We start from the raw sequence: 21,129 nt of genomic DNA, 5'->3' as shown, positions 1-21,129 counted from the left end.
TTCTAAAAAGTTAACGATACCTGCACCATCTAAGTTACCTCTTGCACCATCTAAGTTACTTCTCGATGTTATGTATTAGCATTACTTGCACTATCTAAGTTACCTCCTTAGGGTAAACTCTGTACGATGCCAAATCAGGGTTTTCAAAGTCATGGTATTGATAATGCCAGAGAAATTACTTAGAAGTTTAACTTTTTGCACGTTCAACAAGCGCGAGCACGAGCACGAGCACGACTCCCTCATTTGACCTCAGTACGTAGACCATCATAGCATGCATGCACCCGGCAACAATATGCTGAGACAACAACGTGTTACGGCATAATATGAGGTTGTTTAAGAGCTATTGAATACCTTTCCTTAATTTACAGGTCGGTTTTTACAAACAAGTTTTGTTATGAAGAGAATTTTTGGTAGGGCCGAAATTACATGAGGAGGAGCCTCACATAAATGTTAAAGAAATAAAATAAATAGATAGATTTACAAGAGAATATAACACATGTTTGGAGTTGTGATCTAGTTAAATTTATTGAGGCGCTAATGTTTTTTTTTTCATGTTGAAATTAACCTTTGTAAAATCAAGTCAATATAGAGAGTTATTAATCAAAATTAAAGAGGATTAAGAGAAATTAACCTTTCAATATCAAGTCAATATAAAATGTTATAGAGACCATCAATATAAAATGTTAGAGTGACCATGTTTTTAGACCATATTTTGGATACCACATGATGTGACGATTGATAATTAGATTCCTTCTCTAATGATTTAAAGAAGTAGTCCAATTATTAACTTCTATATTATCATTTGGTCTCAAAATATGGCTAAGTAGATAGTCTTTTTATCATCACCCCAAGTCAATATAAAATAGATTGGGAATTTTCGAACAAAGATGAGAAGAATGGAATGGGAATTTAGAGAACAAAATATGTGAAATATATAAATCTAGTAAAAAGTTAAAGAGAATGGACAAATTTACAATCCTAATATTGTTATGGGTTTGGAATTTGAAGGATAAAATATATGAAAGTTCAAAAATGGGAGTAGGAAAAGTTCAAAGTTTTTTATTCTTCGCTTGGCAATGTAAATAATATATTTTAATAAAACTAAATCAGACTTTAGGTTTTAATTTTAAGAGTTAATGATTTGTTTATAAAGTAAGATGTTAAATTTAGTTTTAGGATGAGCTGTTGTGGTTGAAAAGAAAAAAAAGACCTCTTACTTTAACAATTGGTGAATAAAATTTAAGAGTTTTATGTAAATTAAAAGAAGTATAATACCAATAAAGAATGAATTAAATTGTTGATCTCAAATCAGCCATCCATGGACCATGCTTCATCTCTAGAGTACAACTTTGTCTTCTCTTATGAACTTAAACCAGTTTCTTCAAAGTCATTACCTACATTACCAGTATATTAGTTACATTAACTTCATCTAAATTACAAGAATAGAAAATTGAACTTGATTGAGAGCTGTGCTTAGCTTTGATTCGATGAGATTGTGCGCCAAGTCTTGCGAACCCATTTCTTATGTCTTTAGAGTCAAAAGAACAAATCTAAGGGGTGGTTTGGGAGTGAGGTGCTTAAAAAAAAAACACCCATGAAAAAAAGCTGTGAAGATTTTAGGTGTTTGGTAAACTGAAAAAAAATGGCTTATTTTGGAAGCTGCTGTGAGAATAAGCTGAAATCAAAGGAAAAAGCCGAAGCTGCTATTTGCAGCTTTGGAAAACTGGCATTTTTTCAAAGCACACGGAGTTACAGTGCTCCTTTAATGAAAAGACCCACTATTAAACTGTTTTTTTTTTTTCAAAAGCACTTTTACAAAAAAGTTTACCAAACACTTTGCTGATTTATTTCACAGCCGCTTATTCTCACAGCAGTTTTTTTTCAAAGCACAACAATACCAAACCAGCCCTAAGTATACAAGTTATATTATAGCATATGATAAAATGACTTGCTTTATTAGCATGTGTAATTAGGGGTTTGCCTTTAAATATTTGAAGTGCCTAACTTTAGTGGTGAAGTCATATCACTTTTTTGGGATCATTCCAAGTCCAACACAAGAGTTTGAAAAAAAAAACTACTCGATCCACAGGGGAAAATGCTGCATTTTTCTCTCAAGCGTGTCATTCTCTTAGTCACCTAGTGACTAAGAATTCATGGTCACCCATCTATAGATTTAATAAGAATTCTTGGTGTAACAAAAAATTCATACTTTCTTTAGTCACCTCTAGGGTATGTTTGTTGCATTAGACTAGCTTAGTGAATCGTTTGGTGCAGTGTCAGACTAAGAAACAGGATAATATAAATAAGTGAAAAATAGATCTTATTTTTTAAACTAAAGAAATCTAATGCCTAGATAATGTTGAATACCACGCCGTAAAAAATTGTATCAATTGATAAAATTTACGTCTAATGTTTGAAACTTCAAGGCCTACTTGAAAATAAATACAATAAATATTACACCAAAAGCCGTGTGTAGAAGATATATAAGATATTCTACAAACAAATGTTACAATAAGAAATAAATACAATAAACTTCATACACAAATGTTGTTAAGGGATGTCTTCCGAAGTCTTGTAGTTATGAGCTAAATTGAGTCCCAAAATTGAGTGTATGACATTCAAGATTCTCCAAGTTTAACACAACAACAACACTCGTCTCACATATTTCAGGAATGCTAATGAGTATCCTTTCCCTGTAAACCAACAAATGTCCCTGTTACATACATAGAATGTGAAACCACATGCCCAGAAAACTTAACTCTTCCACTGGACATCATAATTAAGCTTAGACAAAAGAAGTAAGCATGATACAAGGCAACTATATCAAAAGAAGTAAACTTAGAGAAATATACAAAGATGCAAAACTTCATGTTTTCCTAGTCTTAAGTATATTGCTTTATGTGAAAATATGTAACTAAAACCCATCAATCGAATCAGCAGGGGTCTTAACAATAGCACAATATTTTTAGAACCAAGGCTTTGGATTGTTTTATTTTTTATTTTAAACAAATGATATTATCTACACTAAAGGGAAGGAGGTGGGCTAAGCCCCACAATGGGCTAGCAATAATGTAGTTTAAATTCACATTTGGCGAGAATCGAACATAAGACCTCTCACTTACAAGTGAAGAGGAATACCGCTAGACTCTAGTACTAAGTGGCAATGACACACCCCAACCTGGAATGTCTACTTGGACTCCGAATCGAGCTGTGTTGGCCGACACCAGCAGGGTGACGAAACCATAAAGTGTAGTGATGTGGAAAATGTGAACAAATTTAAACCTAAAAGTGCCTAAATATAAGAGTGCGCTTGTGAGCAGGAATGAACCCATTTCACACGTGATGTCAAAGCATAAGTAAAGTACAGTAAAGTATGATGAGAATTATATCATCGAAGTTAATCTTTAATACCAAGATTCGCCAAGAATCCTCATCGATAAGAAAGCTCATCTACTAAAACCTGGAGGGGCGAAAAACAAGGGTGAGTGGGCCTAAAAATAAAGTTTTGTAAAAACCTTTTCAAAAACATAATAACCCCTCGCTGTAAAAAAAGTGTAGTTTCCAAAATATACATACTACGTATAGTATGAAAAATACTTACTGTAGCCTGCAATATCTCAAGACTTCAATACGTCACAAATTCGTAAATAAGCATATAACTTCTAGTAATCACAATATCTCGCAAAAATAAATATATCACATCAAGTGTTCATCGACCTATGCTGACACACGATTCCATGCAGAGCTATTCTGACATGAACAAGACTGGGTGTAATAATGATATACACTATAGTACTACAATCAAGTGAAGACTGGCGCTATGCGCATCACATACGAGTCCTAATTGCCTATAGCAATCTAGGTCAGGACTGGCACCTGCAATGGATCCAAAGTGAGCGTACGGTGCGATGTGAACATACATGTGAAAGACTGGCCTTGGCCCGGGCGAGTACTAACACCGGTGCAGCAACGATGAGCAAATAACGTAAATAAAATCATACAACGGTAAATCAATAATTTACGTCAACATAAAACTATTCTATAAATATTAATCATGGCCATAATTAAAATCCCACAAAAGTACGCATACATGTGCATCCCGTAAGATTTAGGATAATTTTGTAAATTACATTGTTTCGCTAATTTTTATAAACATTAGACTAATCTAGGCATATGTAAGAAATTCTTTTCAATCATATAAATGGAAACTAAATAAATATATAATATTTAAAAGTGAAGACCTATTCACAGATACTTGCGACGTCGCAATCATTCGAACTAGGATAGCCGAAGTCTCCGATAGTAATCGCACTTAAGCATAATATTGAGAATCATTAGTAAAACTCTACTAAGACAATTAAATTTGGAAAAACAAAGTGCGGATTTGGAATCAGGGCGTCGTAATACAGTAAGGATGGTCCCCGACAAATTTTGTAAAAAGTCAACCGAGACGCCCCGGCGATCAACTACGTTAAAACTTTGGAATTTTCCTAAATGGATTTTAAAAATGGACTCGGGACGTCAAATTAGCCTATGAGGGTTTTCGAGAAAATTTCATAAAAGTCAACACAAAGAATATTCCATATGCATTTTAGAACCGAGTCGGGCGGGATCTCGGGTTCAAATTTGGATCCGGGTCGCAGACCTGGGCTTCCCTTTTTTTTTTTTTTCTTCTTCTTCTTCCACCGGTTGCCACTGCAACCGTCGGAACTTGAGAAACTTGGCCAGGAAACGTTCCCAGCTCTACCTAGCTTCAAAACTCAACTAAAACTAGCAATCTAATATACTAATTTGACGCTCGAAAGGAGAGGAAGAGAAATATACCAACATGGGGTTCTACCGTGGCTGGAATTGTCCAGAAAACGGCTCAAAGCCCTCGGATCTCTCGCCGAAAAGCTGGGTTAATTTCCAAGGGGGTTTTCTGCATCCAAACGTCACCAAAATCCCTCAAAATTACCATAATCGTACTACAAAAAATGATCTACGAAGAACTTGGGGTTTCAAGGTTCACCTTTGTCAGAAAAATAAAGACTCGCTGGAGGACACGATGAACAGTGGCCAGAGCCACTGTGCAGCCACATCTCGAACCAGGGTGCACTGAACTGACTAGATGACGGCAATGGTGATCTTTCTTCGAGGCTAGTGGTCTGGTTTCGACAGAAGACGACGATGCTCCATCGTGGTAATGTTTGCATAACTCTAGAGAATATAACTGCAGAGAAGAGGAAAATGGGTGAAAGAGAGGTGAGGGATGAAGGAAAAGAAATCATGGCAGTCGGCGGTGGTTCGTGACTAGCCTAGGTTAGTGGTGGTGGTGTTCGCCAAAACGGCGTGGGTGGTATGGTCCGGTTTCCTTGCACTTGCAGAGAGAGAGATGAGATGGACCTGAGAGATGAGAGGGTGAAATGAGGGAATGAGAGTCAGGTGGCAGCAAATGGGTGGACAGTTGAAAAAAATGGGATTTCTGGGGATTAGGAGACACATAAGAGAGGGAAAGAGTGAGGTGTAGGCCTCACATGGCACATAGCTCAAAGTCACTAATGAAAATGCAAAAAAATATCTCCCATAACGTGAATTTACCAAAATGCCCGTCATGCTCCGTAGTTTGTAAAATCTTTGTCGAAACTCCAAATTATGTTCCGCTTGCGCCTATGTGTTAGTATTGTTGAGTACTTCGAGAATACGGTAAAATAATAGCTCATACGCGTCATGAAGAGACAATCAAAGAAAGTCAACAATCTCTCTTCTAAGGGCATTTTAGTCAACTCATACTTTTAAAATTTATAAAATCGTAAAATTAGGGACGGATTGTCACAATCTACCCACCTTAAAAAAAATTTGTCACCGAAATTTGAAATACGTTGTTGTACATAAAATGCTTAAGATAGAAAGAATATATATATATATATAAAGAAGAAATCAAGCTAGAGCAGTTGCATCAAAGAGAATGTCATTCTGTCGCGATTGGATTGCAATGATTCTTCTTTCATGCCTCCAATCTCAAACTTTCATTCTCCTTCAATACAATACCAAAATGTAATACTTTTATAAAAACATAAGGTCAAAAATAGATATATAAAAACATAATGTCAAAATACGTATATACAATAACGTAGAAATAGTTGGTACTGAAATCAAAACTGAACATAGCTAAAAATAAGTGTAGTATCTTTAGGTCAAGCCCAAACAATAAATAAATAGCTAAAAATGCTAATGTAAAAGGACCTACTTGTCCACTTGCTTAACAAATACAACAAATAAGTTATCGATATTACGGTCTGTAGCCCGCGATATCGACAACTCACTGTTGTCTCAATAAGCAAGCAACAAATTCCCGAGGGTGCAATATTACCATATTGCCCCTCATTGGAAAATACATATAAATCGTCTAATTAGCGTCTCGACCGCGCTCATGTACTACCTTCTCTAGCGACAACGCAAATAGCACACAATTTCCTAAATTGTAATCTCGATTATTCAAATACCTATTCGTAATACTCCTCTGTCAATCATGTGCTATGCATAAAATCTCCATACTACATCTCAACGGTGTCATACCCAAAACCAAAATTGTAACCGTAGTTACATGCAACTAAAATAAAGATAATTGTATGTTACAACCATGCTAATTGTAGAACAGACAAAATGCAACAAGTCCACTAAGGTCTGAGTAGCTCATTCAGACTAACTGTTAGTTTGAGGGTGAAATGTGGTACTGATATAAACTTAGTACACATGGCCTTCAAGAAGATTGCCAAAGACTTAGCACACCATGTAGTCGAACAATGTAGTTCACAACACCTTGGGGAGTAGATTCATAGTGAATTTCTCTCGAGTTTAGCAAGAACTATGTTGAGAAGGCTAAAGGAACACTCAAGAATTTGAGGGTCAAAACAAGTCCATCAGATCTAGGATACAAGGTAACTGGAGTGAATGTATGACATCTTGCTACAATGGTAGCTTCCAGAAGATTTAATCACCAACGGTAAAATTCATTCAGCAAACTATTTCTTAGGTGATTGAAGCATTAATGGTCAAAACTAAAAATTAGACATGTATTCAAGGTTGATTGGAATGCCTTCCAGCACCAAGAGATGAATATGGAATCATAGTCAAAGTAGATGTTGATCGAAACGCCAGAAAATCTGATAAATTCAAGAATGAACAATTTTACTAAGAGATCTAAAATGTTGTCTGTCTAGACCAACAGAAAGTGAGTTGACTTGTCAAGTCAATCTATAATCATCGAAACATCATCATAATCTCCACATGTACAATATACCTCGTACCGGGAGTTTATGATGATATTTCCCAACTCCATTCATATACAGGAAGTGATTATAACCATTCGAACGATTTCTTGATAATTCAAAAATAACGTCAAATCGATGCTTATGAACTCCAACTTGAATAGGATAAGAAAGGCTAGAAATGTTCAAGGGTAGATATGTCTTTTGCTGTGGTAAATAATTACATTTGCACAATCGGGGTGATACATGCTAGTGCAATCGTAGACGTTGATTTGGTTCTTCCATTGTTTGTTGCTATCAGAAATTTAGCTCTTTTTCAAGAAAAGGTGTATTTGAGAAGTTTGTAGGTTAGTGAAGATTCTGGACACGTTTCTCCACAGAGAAGTGTCATCCGGTTTTTCAAGTAAGAATGATAATTGTTGACGCAAGGTTATGAGTAAGATGATTCATTTCATACGGTTCCACCCGTTGGGAGGCATAAATGATACTCCGTCGTGCAACATCAGCACAGACAAAACGTCATCGTGGATTTCGAAATTATCGATGCCATTGAAATGTATAAGAATAAAGCTCAAGAAAAGACAACACTTCAATTGACAGAAATTTTATTCATAATTAACATCACAACTTAAACTAACTTTCTTCAATCAACTTGGAAGGAAAATGCTACAGCTGAAAAATCGCTAACAAACTGCCGATAAAAATCGACAAAGCCAAAGATATCTCACATTTCACAACACTTTGTGAGAATTTCAACTTTCTTCCCCACTACAACCTTTTTGAAAAAAGAAAAGAATATCGTCCATTGAGAGCACGTCTCCCAAGAAAAGTACTTGTTCTAAAAAAATTTAACATTTGAAGAATGTGGAATAAAGCTAACTATCAGTGTTTAGAGAATTTGGTCTTACTGCCGAGATAGATGAGAAAGTCGTCGATAAGACTACTATGAATTCGTCAGGCTATGGAAGAAAACTTGGGTTACAAAAGTTGGTCGGGTAGACCATCAATTTGAAGTATGGGTATTAACAATTTTAATCATCACCCAATTGAGTTGCTAAAATCTAGGTACAATCCTAAGGTTTAGTCTTTTGTCTTCTTGACTTTGTTTGAGGTTCCCTAAGACAAAGTGTTTGGTTGGGTAAATTCTTAATCAGTAAGCTTTCACAACTTAGTTTCCTAAATGTCAAAGGAGTCGTTCGAAAAGGCATAAGGAAGACTGATGTAGTACAAGAAAGTAGATCAATGGTGCATTTAACTTCCCACTTCAATGGTATCCCAAGTAAAAATTTTAAGAAATGATGCCAGAGATATACGTCCTCAAAACGTGCCATACTACTTCCTGTCACCCCCCATGTACTAAAGGCCTTCACAACTTTCTCGATACTCAGTTTCACTTTTACAGCGGGAATTTAACTTGTGTTACGACTCCAAAGTTTGCCTATGGAAGTGATCGGAAAGATGGCTAGTCAAAGAGGTTTTGGTTACCTGCATGTGTAAAAGGGTTAATAAAACTGTGAATTTACTATCCTCCTATAAGGCTTGCTCCTAAGTTTCCACGATTTTAATTTCTTTGACTGAGGTAGTCATTGTTAATTAGTCTATCAGTCGCGTAGCTAATTAACGCACATATAATATTTTGATATTGTTCGTTACCCTGAAACCGTGAATCGGCATTCTGGCATAAGGTATCACTCCTAGATACTAGTACATGTGTTTGGTATCATAAAGCATACCGCCTGAACACTAGTTGACAGCTTTTGGATATCGGACAATATCATTAATTAGTAGCGCCACCATAGGTGGATTACAAGTTAGAGCCCGCTCGAGTGGATGGTTTCGAATGATTTGTAAGGAATTGGTCATATGAGGTGGTTTCATTAATTCTAAGGAAAATTAATTACTACTTCTGGAATTTCTACTACCTGAAGGTATAATAACTAGTACTCACATGCCTATACTCATCGAAATGATGAATACAACATCAAAAGGAATTCTGGGAACTAGTGTTGGTTAAAATGTCCTAAGGTAAGAAAAATGATTTGCTAATAACCTACTTTAGAATAGACTTAAATGGAAATCGATCTTCCTCCTGAAGATTTGAAATTTTGAATACGCTTGAAAGATTTGTAAAGTCGGGGACCAAAGGTGATTGTCCCCCAGATGTTCTTCTGTCTAGTGCTACCACTTTAGCACCACATCTACACTTGAGACATTTTCGAAAATTTCGACGACAAGTAAACTTCATAGGAATTCTGATAGGTGTAATTTCCTAACTAGAAAGGGTTGTTAATAATGATTAGATAGTAGTAGTGGGATTGACGGGTAAATCTCTAGTGATGCATAACTATCGATACATTAACCCTACATCAGGACCATCAACTTAATCCAAATCGGAAATTTCCTTGGCAGGGAGGTTCTTGTTTAAAATATTGAGGCGGTCGCCACAATGCTATTCTAGAAGGTCGATAAGTCGTCTAAATAGCCAATAACTTAGAAAAAGCTAATACATTTTTCATGCTCAATGAGGTGGCAAGATTTGAAAATAGGCTCAAGAACATAGAATGCTTACATCATGCATGTGATGAACACAATACTACCCAAACTTATGCTCTGATACCAAACTGACACACCCCGACTCGGAATGTCCATCTGGACTCCAAATCGAGCTGTACTAGCCGACACTAGGAAGGTGACGAAGCCATAAAATGTAGTGATGAGGAAAATGTGAATAAATTTAAACTTAAAAGTGCCTAAATATAATAGCGTGCTTGTGAGCGGGAATGAACCCATTTCACAAGTGATGTCAGGGCATAAGTAAAGTACAGTAAAGTAGGATGAGAATTATACCATTGAAGGTAATCTTCAATACCAAGATTTGTCAAGAATCCTCGTTGCTACGAAAGCTCAGCTACTAAAACCTAGAGGGGAGAAAAACAAGGGTGAGTGGGTCTAAAAATAAATTTTTGTAAAAACCTTTTCAAAAACATAATAACCCTCACTATAAAACAAGTATCGTTTCCAAAATATACATACTACGTATAGTATGAAAAATATTTACCGTAGCCTGCAATATCTCAAGACTTCAATATGTCACAAATTCGTAAATAAGCATATAACTTATAGTAAGCACAATATCTCACATAAATAAATATATCACATCGAGTGCTCATCGATATATGCTGACACACGAGTTCATGCAAAGGTATTCTGACATGAACATGATTAGGTGTAATAATGATTTACGCTCTGGTACTACAATCACGTGAAGATTAGCGCTATATGCATCATATACGAGTCCTAATTGCCTATAGCAATCTAGGATAGGAGTGGCACCTACAATGGATCCAAAGTGAGTGTACGGTACGATGTGAACATACATGTAAAAGACTAACCCTGGCTCGGGCAAGTACTAGCACTGGTGTAGCAACGATGAGCAGATAATGTAAATAAAATCATACATCGGTAAATCAATAAATTATGTCGACATAATACTATTCCATAAATATTAATCATGGCCATAATTAAAATCCCACAAAAGTAATCATACATGTGCATCTCGTAAGATTTAGGATAATTTTGTAAATTCCGTTGTTTCGCTAATTTTTATAAACATTAGACTAATCTAGGCACATGTAAGAAATTCTTTTCAATCGTATAAATGGAAATTAAATCAATATATAATATTTAAAAGCAAAGACCCACTCACAGATACTTGCTTGGTCACAATCGTTCGAACTAGGATAGCCGGAGTCTTCGACAGTAATCACACCTAAGCATAATATTGGGATCCATTAGTAAAACTCCACTAAGACAATTAAAATTGGAAAAACGGAGTGCGGATTTAGAATTAGGGTGTCAAAATATGCTAAGGAGGGTCCTCAACAAATTTTGTAAAAAGTCAACGGTCAACCCTAAAATGTCAACTGAGATGCCTCGGGGGTTAACTACATTAAAACTGTGAAATTTTCCAAAATGGATGTCAAACATGGACTCAGAACGTCGAAATTAGCCTATGGGGTTTCTGAGAAAATTTCGAATATTCTAGAATATTCCATATGCATTTTAGAACCAGGTGGGCTGGATCCCGGGTTTGGATTTGGATTCGGGTTGCAGACCTGGGCTTCCCCCCTATTTTTTTCTTCTTTTTCGGCCAGTTGCCACTGTAACAGCCGGAACTCAAGAAACTTGGCCGGGAAACGTTCCCAACTCCACCTAGCTTCGAATCTTAACTAAAACTAGCAATCTAATATACCAATTTGAAGCTCAAAAGGAAAGGAAGAGAAATATACCAACATAAGGTCCTGTCGTGGTCGAAATTGGCCAGAAAACAGCTCAAAGCCGCCGGATCTCTCGCCGGAAAATTGGGTTAATTTCCAAGGGTGTTTTCTGCATCCAAACGTCACCAAAATCCCTCAAATTTACCCTAATCGTACTAAAAAAATATGATCTACAGAGAACTTGGGGTTTTCGAGATTCACCTTTGTTGGAAAAATCAAGTTTCGACAAATGAGACGATGAACAATGGCCAAAGCCACTACGCAGCCACATTTTGAACCAGGGTACACTAAACTGATTGGATGACAGTGATGGTGATCTCTTTTCGAGGCTAGTTATCTGGTTTTGATGGTTTTGACAGAAGACGACGATGCTCCGTCATGGTAATGTCTGCATAACTGCAGAGAAAAAGAGAACAGGCAAGAGGGAGAGGTGAGGGATGAAGGAGAGGAAACTTCATTGTTCATCGGCCATCGTCTCATTCGGGGAACATTCGTGGTGGTGGTGCTTGCCAGAACGGCGAGGGTGGTATGATCCGGTTTCTCTGCACTTGCAGAGAGAGATAGATGAGCCGGAGCTGAGATATGAGAGAGAGTGAAATGAGGAAATGAGAGATGAGGTGGCAGCAAATGAGTGGAAAGTTGAAAAAAAAAAGATTTATGAGGATTAGGAGACACGGGGTAGAGGGAAAGAGTGGGGTGTGGAGCCCACGTGTCACACAGCTCAAAGTCACCAATGAAAATACAGAAAAATATCTCCCATAACGTGAATTTACCAAAACGCCCATCACGCTCTGCAGTTTGTAAAATCTTCGTCATAACTCTTAATTCAGTTTCGCTTGAGCCTATGCGTTGGTACCGTCGAGTACTTCGAGAATACGGTAATATAATAAGAAAACTAATGAAAAGAGTTTCAAAAGTTTTAGTTTTAATCAAAAACCATGTTATAAGTTTTATTTAATGATTAGTACAATTCTCATATTAAAGTAGTCCAACTAAAAATGGCCCAACTATAATAAATCATTATTTGTCCATTTTACCCCTAACTTTTTTAGGTTGAGTTCCAGATTTTCGTTGTTAATGGAGTTTATTGTTGTTTTGCAGACCTTTTTTTTTTTTTGAAACAAAAATATAGATCCTCATACTATTTAATTTATATTTTGTATTATTTCGTTGAAATGTGATTGTCGTTATTATTCATAGTGTATTTGATGTACTTTTTTTTAATTTTTCTTCTTCAGTGGAGTTCATCGTTTGTTTCTCTAGAAAATAAATTTGAGATCTGCATGCTATTCAATAATAACGACGGGTCACTGTTTTTGGACTGTAAAAACAAACTGTCTCTGGATTTTAAGTAACATTATTTCTGGAATCTCAATTACTATTTCTGGAACCTAAGTTACTGTTTATGGAATCTAAGTCACTGTTTCTGGAACTAAATCACTGTTTCTAGGTCCAAATGAAATAGACACATTGTTTCTTAAATGTAAGCTAGAAAAGAAATAGTGAAATTCACTGTATTTGGATTCAAAGCAAATTAAGCATCATGTTTCTTAAATATAATCAATTGATGCATGAAAGAAAATAAACAGTCAAAGGTCAAAACATAGACTGTTTCTGGAATTTAAGTCACTGTTTCTGAAATTTAAGTCATTGTTTCTGGAATTTTAGTTACTGTTTCTGGATTTTGGTTCTTTTCTTTCTAGATACAATGTTTGTTTGTGCACAGACAAAACAAACATTGTATCTGATTTTTTTTCTTCAGAAACAGTGTTATGTTTTGGGTTCTCTAGAAACAGTTTTATGTTTTGGTTCTTTTTTCTGCCTAGTTCAACAATGTTAATGGATGAGTGACTCAACAAATTGCACCTAGTGGGAAACCAAGAAAACAGAAATTTCAAGTCCAACCTCACAGTTCCGAGAGTCAAAACAATTTCATTCTAAAAAAAATCAACAAACAAACCCTAGTCAATATGTAGAAGAAAATGTCCTCTATAATAAAGGAGCTATTGTCCTATGTAGATGTGTCCATCTTAGGATTCTACAATCCAACCCCTCAACGAAGTATCCCACATTTCTTATTCCAAATTATGCGTGTCTGGTTTGGGGGATGCGCCTCTAGAATCTTCGCCATGGCCAAACCCAAAGCTCCGAGGCAAACGATCGACTCCTACACTGTCAAACCCATGAACAAAACCGTCAGAAAAAAGTCAACAAACAAACCCTGCGGTGCTCGAAGCATTAGACGTAAGGGAGTTGATGTCCAAACCAACATGGTTGTCATCAGGATCCTGGAACTCTTGGTTTTCGAAGACATCAAACTCGACATCGAAGATGTTGTTGTCGGGGTCGCCATTATTGGAGAAGTTGAAAAAACTCAAGTGTTGCGCTGAGCTTGCACCGCTTAAGCCAGAGAAGGGTGAGAAAAGGATGGTTTTTTATTAAATTTTGAGCCATTTTGGTTAAATAACATTTGGTGATGGTTTTGGTTAAATATTTGTTGGCCCAAACCCTTTTCATTAAAGCTCCCTAAAATAATAGCTCGTACACGTCACAAAGAGATGGTCAAAGAAAGTCAACAATCTCTCTTCTAAGGGCATTTTGGTCAACTCACACTTAAAATTTATAAATCATAAAATTAGGAACTGGTTGTCACAGGCAAGCTTTGGATTCATTTAGTTGTAAACTTATTCAATAGAATATGTTCCTTTTTAACTTGCATATTTCTATTTCTTAAAAAGATCAAAAGGGAGAAACAAAAGCTTACCCCATGCAAACACAAGAGTAACAATCATTGTCTTGTTCTAGGTCACTTGTCAACAAGCCGATATTGAGATTGTCAGTATAGGTAAAGCTTCTAAACAGTTGATGACCTTTGTTGTATTTATCTTTTATATGTCGACCCTTCTAGTACGTCTGATAACAAGAAACAATGAACCTTAGGAAGTCAAGAGACGAAATGCTCAAAAGCACTGTTTCCTCTTTATATCAAATCCGAATCAAACTGTTTAAAAGAAAATGAGATCAACTATTAATATTAAATCCTTTTTACTAAGTTGGTTTTAAGTAAGCATCTGAAGAATGCATATACAAAGCTAAAATTATAGTGAAAGAAAGGATGCTGCTACAGTGCTCAACACCATAAAATTGAAAATAACTAAAATTATCCACAAAAATTGACAATCTTTATGATCAAAATCGAAAATTATTTCTAAACAAGGATAACACAATTTTCTCGCAAACATCAACCGAACAACTAAGTTAACCCTGTGACCCTATGGGACCAGATAAAACTTATGCAATGCCAATGGTAAAAGCATCATATAGTATCACGACTATACAAAGCTACAACAAAACTGCAATCCCAGTGGACATTAAAAATGACTGATGCACTCGCAGCTATCAACTACTATATCATCTCAAACACACCCATAGTGACCAAGAGAACGTTTATCTCATTGCCTACAAATGGTAAAACCATCTAAATGATTGGACAGGTGAACTAGTTTTAGAATAGGTTACAAACTTTTAATCAATAATGTAGCTAGAAGAGACTAAACAGACAATAGCCATATATAAACAACGGTAAATTGAGAGAAATTACTATACAGTCCGAGAGAGCGAAATTTGGATACACAATCTTAAATTTGCGGGAAATATTTGATGCAGATACTGAGGAAACTAAGCATTGTTAACAAGATGCCCCAAGGTAACCTTGTCAAATGAGATTGGTAAAGGTGCCCTTGAAATATTTGTTAGCTCCTGGGAAACCTGTTGCTTGGCAGACCGAGATTGTGGGTTGGCAAGCATGAAAATGCAAGCTTCACAAGAAACGCCGCTTTCTCTGCAACTTGATCTCTTGTAGGTGAAAGCCTTTGGTCCAAAATGTTCGTCAACGGTGTATTAAGCACAGTTGATATTGTCGAGGAGAGAACTGAGATCATGAGATCTCTCGGATGCTTTCCCATGATCACTTCCAAAGTTAACACTCCAAAGCTATAGACATCAGATTTCTCATTCACTTCCATTGTGCAAGCAAACTCTGCAAACCCGACAAAACAATTCAAAACTCCATTTCATAGTAAACAAAAACGTATGGGTGCAACTGTGTTGCACTCAGATATTATATGCTTATTGTGACAAATTATAACAAGAAGAAATAACTACCTGGAGCAGTGTATCCAAATGTACCTGCAAATGAAGTCCAATTGGAAGAGTCAGGCTTCAATATTCTAGCTGTGCCAAAATCGGAGACATAAGCAGCATGCTCTAAATCCATCAAGATATTCTTGCTTGATGTGTCCTGATGAACAATTGGAGGCAAGCAATCATGGTTCATGTAGGATAAAGCGTTCACCACACTTCTGCCCAGATTTATCCTTGAAATCCATTCAGACATAGTTGCTTCTTTGTCACTGCTTAGTAACCCTTCTAAGCTTCCTCCTTCCAGAAACTGGTAAACCAAGAATGACTGCCGTGGATGCGCACAAAAGCCATACAGCTTCACAATGTTGTGATGGCAGATTCCTGAGAGTGCACGAATCTCACTCTCAAAGGCCTTCAGGTTTTCTATCCCACCCTCTGGTAGCGTGTGAAGTTTCTTCTCTGCAATAATCTGGCCTGTTTGCAACTTAGCTTTGTAAACACTTGCACGGCCCCATGTTCCTACACAATGTTTCTAGTCAAATTCCTCTGTAGCTTCAACATTGTCCTCATACACTAATCTTCCATCAAAGCTCCAAACTGTGTAGAGATCTTCGGTTGTAATTCTCTTGGCATTGTCCATTTTTTACAATCTGGCGAGGGAGGTGAATGTAGAGAATCACAACTACAATGAACCCAAGAAACAGATCTCCTGAAACGAGGGCTGCAATCAGAGAGGTATTATTGTTGTTCGTTTTCCTGTTTCTTAGGGTAGATTGGCACACCTTCAGGCCAGTGGCATTACCAAACAAGCCTTTATTATTCTCTAAATCTTCAATTGGAGCCTCGTTGAAGGCTTCAATGTTTGCAAGAGGACCCTCCAGTTGATTGTAGGATAAATCTATAGCGTCAAGTGTAACATTTTACCAAAACTGGATGGGAAGGAACCAGAGAGCATTGTGCGACAAATACATTGCTTCTAAGCTTTCCAGTTCTCCAAAGTGCAGTGGTATTTCTCCTCTAAGTAAATTATGACGAAGATCGAGGACCCGAAGAGACGGTAAAACCTCTCCATCCATGTCCTGCTCCCCCCATATTTTTTTTCCTTACTAATACAGAAGTGACTCCAAACACTAGGATGCCTTGCTGTAGAAACTGCACAAACTATTTCTTGCATTGCTGGTAAAGTTTTTTGCTAAATGGCACTACAAGCCATTGAATTAAGTTTCTACCATAAGTGCAAAACCTTTGCAATTCCTAAATAAAGACCACAAATGAGCCATGCATAAGACAAGCACTATCTTGATTGGCTTCTCTCATGGAACCTAGCCAGTAACCATTTTCTTGAAAGTCATTATCTATCAATCAGTAAGTTATTAATTGCCCACGAAGGCTCTCTTATCCGAGAAAAACTTGCATGTCACGAGTTAATGTCCTCTACAAGGGGAGGGATAGAGAGGGAGGGGGTATGAAACCGGTCTAGCTAAGTTTCTCTCCTCTTCTCGGCCATGATTAAGTTTTCCAAGCCATACAATAGTCGAGAGGGTAATATGTGTCATATTCATATATCTTCCATAATTACACACCTGGTGTAATTAGGGTTTTGCCTTTAAAAACTCATGGTGCACACCTTTAATTGTTGAGCCATACCATTTTAGGGATTCATTCAACTCTTAAAAGCTTGAGAGATGTACTTTAGACATACACGTCTGCTACCACAAACTTCTATTCCTTGCCATATATGTCGTTAATCAAACTCTAAATACAATGACAATAGTGATCTTAGTTAAAGGTTGAATTGGACTGCCTGGATTTTTTGGCCTTTTTTATCTTCACTTTCATTTCTCTTTTATTCTTTATTTTTCCTTTCATGAAGCCGGGTTAAAATATTACTCAATTTACTGGAGAAAGAAAATAAATAATTTCTCATTGCTTTGAATCAACAAATGGTGAAACTAACAAAATCACTAGGACAAACAGAAGAACTTTGTTTTTGAATTATATCAATAATAATTCTTACAGGGGTGGTGGATGTTTGACACACTGCTTGCCATCAGGCAACAGCCTATGACTGGTGGGCTTTAACCCTTTCTTAAACCAATGATTCACAAGGGATGTTTCTAGTTTCCTCACCTGCAATTGTTACAAGCAAATGTTCAGAGACAAATAACAGAACCTTAGACCTTTATTCCGACAATAGAAAAACATAAATCGCAGTGTAGATACAGTCAAAGTATCTAACACAAAAATAAGTCTAAATTATGAAGAAAAAGAATTTTCATTTCTTTTGCATAAAGGCTCGCGGCAAAAGGGGTAGAGGAAAACCTAGGATGACTTGGAAAGAGACCTTAAGAAAAGACATGGAGTACTTGGAGCTAACGGAAGACTTGGCGCAAAACAGAGCGTAGTGGTGTTCTACAGCCTACCCCATGTAGTGGGATAAGTGGTGGTTGTTGCTGCATCATATTTGCCTCCAGTACCAACGCTGAATCTAAAAACACTCCACAGCCTAGTCTTTTTACTAAGATGGTGACCATTGTTACACCATATTCCAGAGGGGTTTCCATGCCATGATTGGGAGTTTGAAACTTCATAAGGTGTTTTTGAAGTTTGCGTGTGATTATAAGTTCAAAAGGGAGAGGATCAGAGGGCATAAAAATTGGTCAGAATGTATCTCAGGCAACAACGATGTTAGAAGAAACCCTTCTAGGTAGCATAGAAGGCCTTTGCGCCATTTTTATTTCTTTAGAACAAGAATCAGAGTCCTTGATTCCCTTAAGATTATTTTTCTTCACCCGCATAGCCACTATGAGGTATGAAGTGGCTTTGTTTTTGCCCGGTCTGTTTTCAAGTCACTCTCAAATTGGCACAAACTGGGAAAAATGACTCATAACATTTGGAAATATGGGAGCTGCTCATTTGTTCTTGTTTGAGTGAACTTAAAGAGAACCTACAAGTCAAACCTTTGAATGGGTGAGACCGCAAGATATTCTTGTATGAGTCTGAAGAATCATTCGAACTCTATACTATTGGATGGTCCTTTTATTCTTTCTTTGGAAGATTGTGATTTTTAGGTTGATTTCCCTCCGTATCTTCTTTATATTTGGTTTGCTACAACCTGGGTTTATTCACCATCCTTACCCTACAAGACAGATCATAAGAGGATTCTAAACTATCCTAAAAACCACAAGGAAAAAATTACGGACAATATGGAGAACAAGGACTGACACCACAAACTAGGGTATTTCACAAATTAAGATTTAGCAGATTGATTTTTTGTTTACCCAAGTCAGGAAGAGACAACCATTTGCTTTCAAAAACAGCCTAATCAGATTTTATAACATTTATTTGTTTGGAAAAGAGAAAATGACATGACATTCACTTTCGGTGTATGAAATGGATTTGAGAAGAAACAAAAACCAACCTGCCTAACAATGAACGGCTCCTCATTGAGACTCAACGGTTCAGTTAAAATAGTGAGAAAGCCATTTTGATTTCCATAGACAATATCAGTGAAAGGCCGATCACCCACCTACAACAAACAAAAATACCCCATGAGTCACTATGTTATAATTCAGACAAAGATCAAATGGAACAATTCAAGAGGTCTATGAATCTTATCTACCATAATTAGGTGTGAAGATTTACAACCAAAATGCTTCTCGATCTCTTCAGATGTTCCAGCTGGTTTCTTCACTCCTATAACATATGACAAAAATACCCACATCAATACTACATAAAATCTGTAATTCCTATGGAAAACTTGTATTTAACCAACCTACTCTTTTCAAATGGAATTTGGTTTATTAAAAAAATGAGATTAAAAAACTTTGCAGCAGAAAAAAGAACAAACAAACAAACACTTACTATGTCTTATGACTTTAATTCCAATTGCCCCTTCAAGCTCCCTAGCTTTTGAACCATCATGGTCATACTCATAAAGCCCTAACCATGAAACCAAAATCATTACTTTGACAATTAAAAACAACTAAAATTTTCAGATGGGTTCTGCCAAAAATTACCAGCCGAGTTACTGAACACCGCGATATCGGGTCCGAAAACTGATTTACACTGCTCCAACGAAGACCCAAGAGGGCCCCAAAGCGTCAAGGAATACGGCGCAGTGATAGTATTATCCTTGTCGAACACAACACCCTTGAAACCCCTTCTATGCAACTCAGGCCAATCAATGTACCTAACATCAGGCACAGAAACATGCGGCAGCGCCAAGTGCTTGTCCTTTGTGAGCACCATGGCCGAACGAACTATGGCTCCAAAGTTGAACCTTTGTCCCAGTGCGGCTTTCACGTCTGCCCACCACATGTTTGTCAAAAGTCCCTCGGAATTATCGGCTTCGCTCTCTCTTTGGTCTCGTCCTCGTTCGTCGTTTGGGGCTTCTGGGCTTTGATTACTGGCCGCCTCGGTATCGCCGGAGGATTTCAACTGCAGAAACAACAAATCGTTCTGATAAGGGTCGGAATCGCCGTTGGTGTGCTTCTGGCTCTGCTCCTGGTGCTCTCTGCTGCAACTGTTGGTGTGAGAGATGGAAAGCGCGCAGTGGTTTGAGGAGTGGGTTTGGGGTTTTGGGGGGAGGGGAAGGAAGTTGAGGGTTTTGCGAGGGTGTCGATGGTGGAAGTGGAAGAGGAAGTGGTTAAGGGGGAGAGGGTAAGAGCATTTGCGCAGTAGAGCTGATGAGGTCGACTGCATTTCTACTTGTTAATTTTCAGGGATAAGGCGATGGGTGCCATTCTTAATGGATCTTGGTGAGACTTGGTTTGCGACAAAGCCCAAAAAGCTGTGGTGCCAAACAATGTGAGAGCCCACACAATGCTAGCCACTTCTTTTCTTCTGCTTATTTCCTTTTTCTTTTTAAGAAAATTAATAAAAAGTCTTCAAAAACTTTAATTTTAATGAAAAATGACAAATAAATGTATAAGTGAATAGTACCAGAAAAGGTAAAAATGTCATTTTGTTAAAGGTGAACAGTACCGAGAGTGTTTCGTTAAAACTTCATTTCTTTTTTGGTTAATTACACATTTGCCCCATGGATGGATTTTTAGTTAGTTAAATTTTTTATCGTTAGCTTTATATTTTTGTCGCCACTTACTATTACAGTTTAATGGTATTCTTCTACATTTATAAATAAGAGGTCTCAGGTTTGATTGTTGTCAAAAGTAAATTTGAACAACATTACTACTAACTCATTGTGAGGCTAAATGACCACAATGTTGATTATATATATCAGCAATGAAACATTTTGAGAAAATACCAAAACACCTAAAACAATAAAGAGACGAGACATAATGAAAATAAGATATTTTTCTTTAACGAACGTAAAACCTAAACGATCAAGATTGAGTACGCCAGAAAGAAAAAGATATTAAATCACATTTTATTCAAGCCCCAACAATTTTCTTGAGATGGAAACTATAGTGTTGCCGGTTCGGGCAATTTTAGTGTCA

The 21,129-nt window shown here is 36.9% G+C and overlaps 2 protein-coding genes across 2 annotated transcripts; both read right to left on the bottom strand.

Annotated features, from left to right (window-relative positions):
• Positions 1-14,892: 14,892 nt before the first annotated feature.
• LOC126611803 (MDIS1-interacting receptor like kinase 2-like) lies at positions 14,893-16,844 on the bottom strand. The gene is made up of 4 exons (XM_050280155.1): positions 16,784-16,844; positions 16,318-16,568; positions 15,692-16,202; positions 14,893-15,566 (listed from the first exon to the last, which is right to left on the bottom strand). The coding sequence occupies exons 1-4, from the start codon at positions 16,842-16,844 to the stop codon at positions 15,280-15,282; spliced, it is 1,110 nt and encodes a 369-aa protein (XP_050136112.1). The 3' UTR covers positions 14,893-15,279.
• Positions 16,845-17,564: 720 nt separating this feature from the next.
• Positions 17,565-20,409, bottom strand: LOC126611203 (phosphatidylglycerophosphate phosphatase 1, chloroplastic/mitochondrial-like). Its single transcript, XM_050279395.1, has 5 exons — positions 19,690-20,409; positions 19,535-19,612; positions 19,293-19,366; positions 19,092-19,199; positions 17,565-17,800 (listed from the first exon to the last, which is right to left on the bottom strand). The coding sequence occupies exons 1-5, from the start codon at positions 20,372-20,374 to the stop codon at positions 17,684-17,686; spliced, it is 1,062 nt and encodes a 353-aa protein (XP_050135352.1). The 5' UTR covers positions 20,375-20,409; the 3' UTR covers positions 17,565-17,683.
• Between the last annotated feature and the right edge of the window lie 720 nt (positions 20,410-21,129).

Source organism: Malus sylvestris, chromosome 17 (genome assembly GCF_916048215.2).
Source record: "Malus sylvestris chromosome 17, drMalSylv7.2, whole genome shotgun sequence".
Taxonomy (NCBI): domain Eukaryota; kingdom Viridiplantae; phylum Streptophyta; class Magnoliopsida; order Rosales; family Rosaceae; genus Malus; species Malus sylvestris.
Note: the sequence above shows the minus strand (reverse complement) of the source record. Positions and strands in the feature narration are given on the sequence as shown.

Bases quoted from the DNA above. Each gene is read 5' to 3' on its own strand.
- LOC126611803 (XM_050280155.1), bottom strand. From the start codon at position 16,844: ATGCAAGAAATAGTTTGTGCAGTTTCTACAGCAAGGCATCCTAGTGTT. The intron at 16,569-16,783 runs GTATTAGTAAGG...TTGACGCTATAG, and splicing joins TAGTGTTTGGAGTCACTTCT to ATTTATCCTACAATCAACTG. The intron at 16,203-16,317 runs GTAAAAAATGGA...GAATTTGACTAG, and splicing joins TTCACCTCCCTCGCCAGATT to AAACATTGTGTAGGAACATG.
- LOC126611203 (XM_050279395.1), bottom strand. From the start codon at position 20,374: ATGCAGTCGACCTCATCAGCTCTACTGCGCAAATGCTCTTACCCTCTC. The intron at 19,367-19,534 runs GTAAGTGTTTGT...CATATGTTATAG, and splicing joins AATTAAAGTCATAAGACATA to GAGTGAAGAAACCAGCTGGA. The intron at 19,200-19,292 runs GTAGATAAGATT...TGTTTGTTGTAG, and splicing joins AATCTTCACACCTAATTATG to GTGGGTGATCGGCCTTTCAC.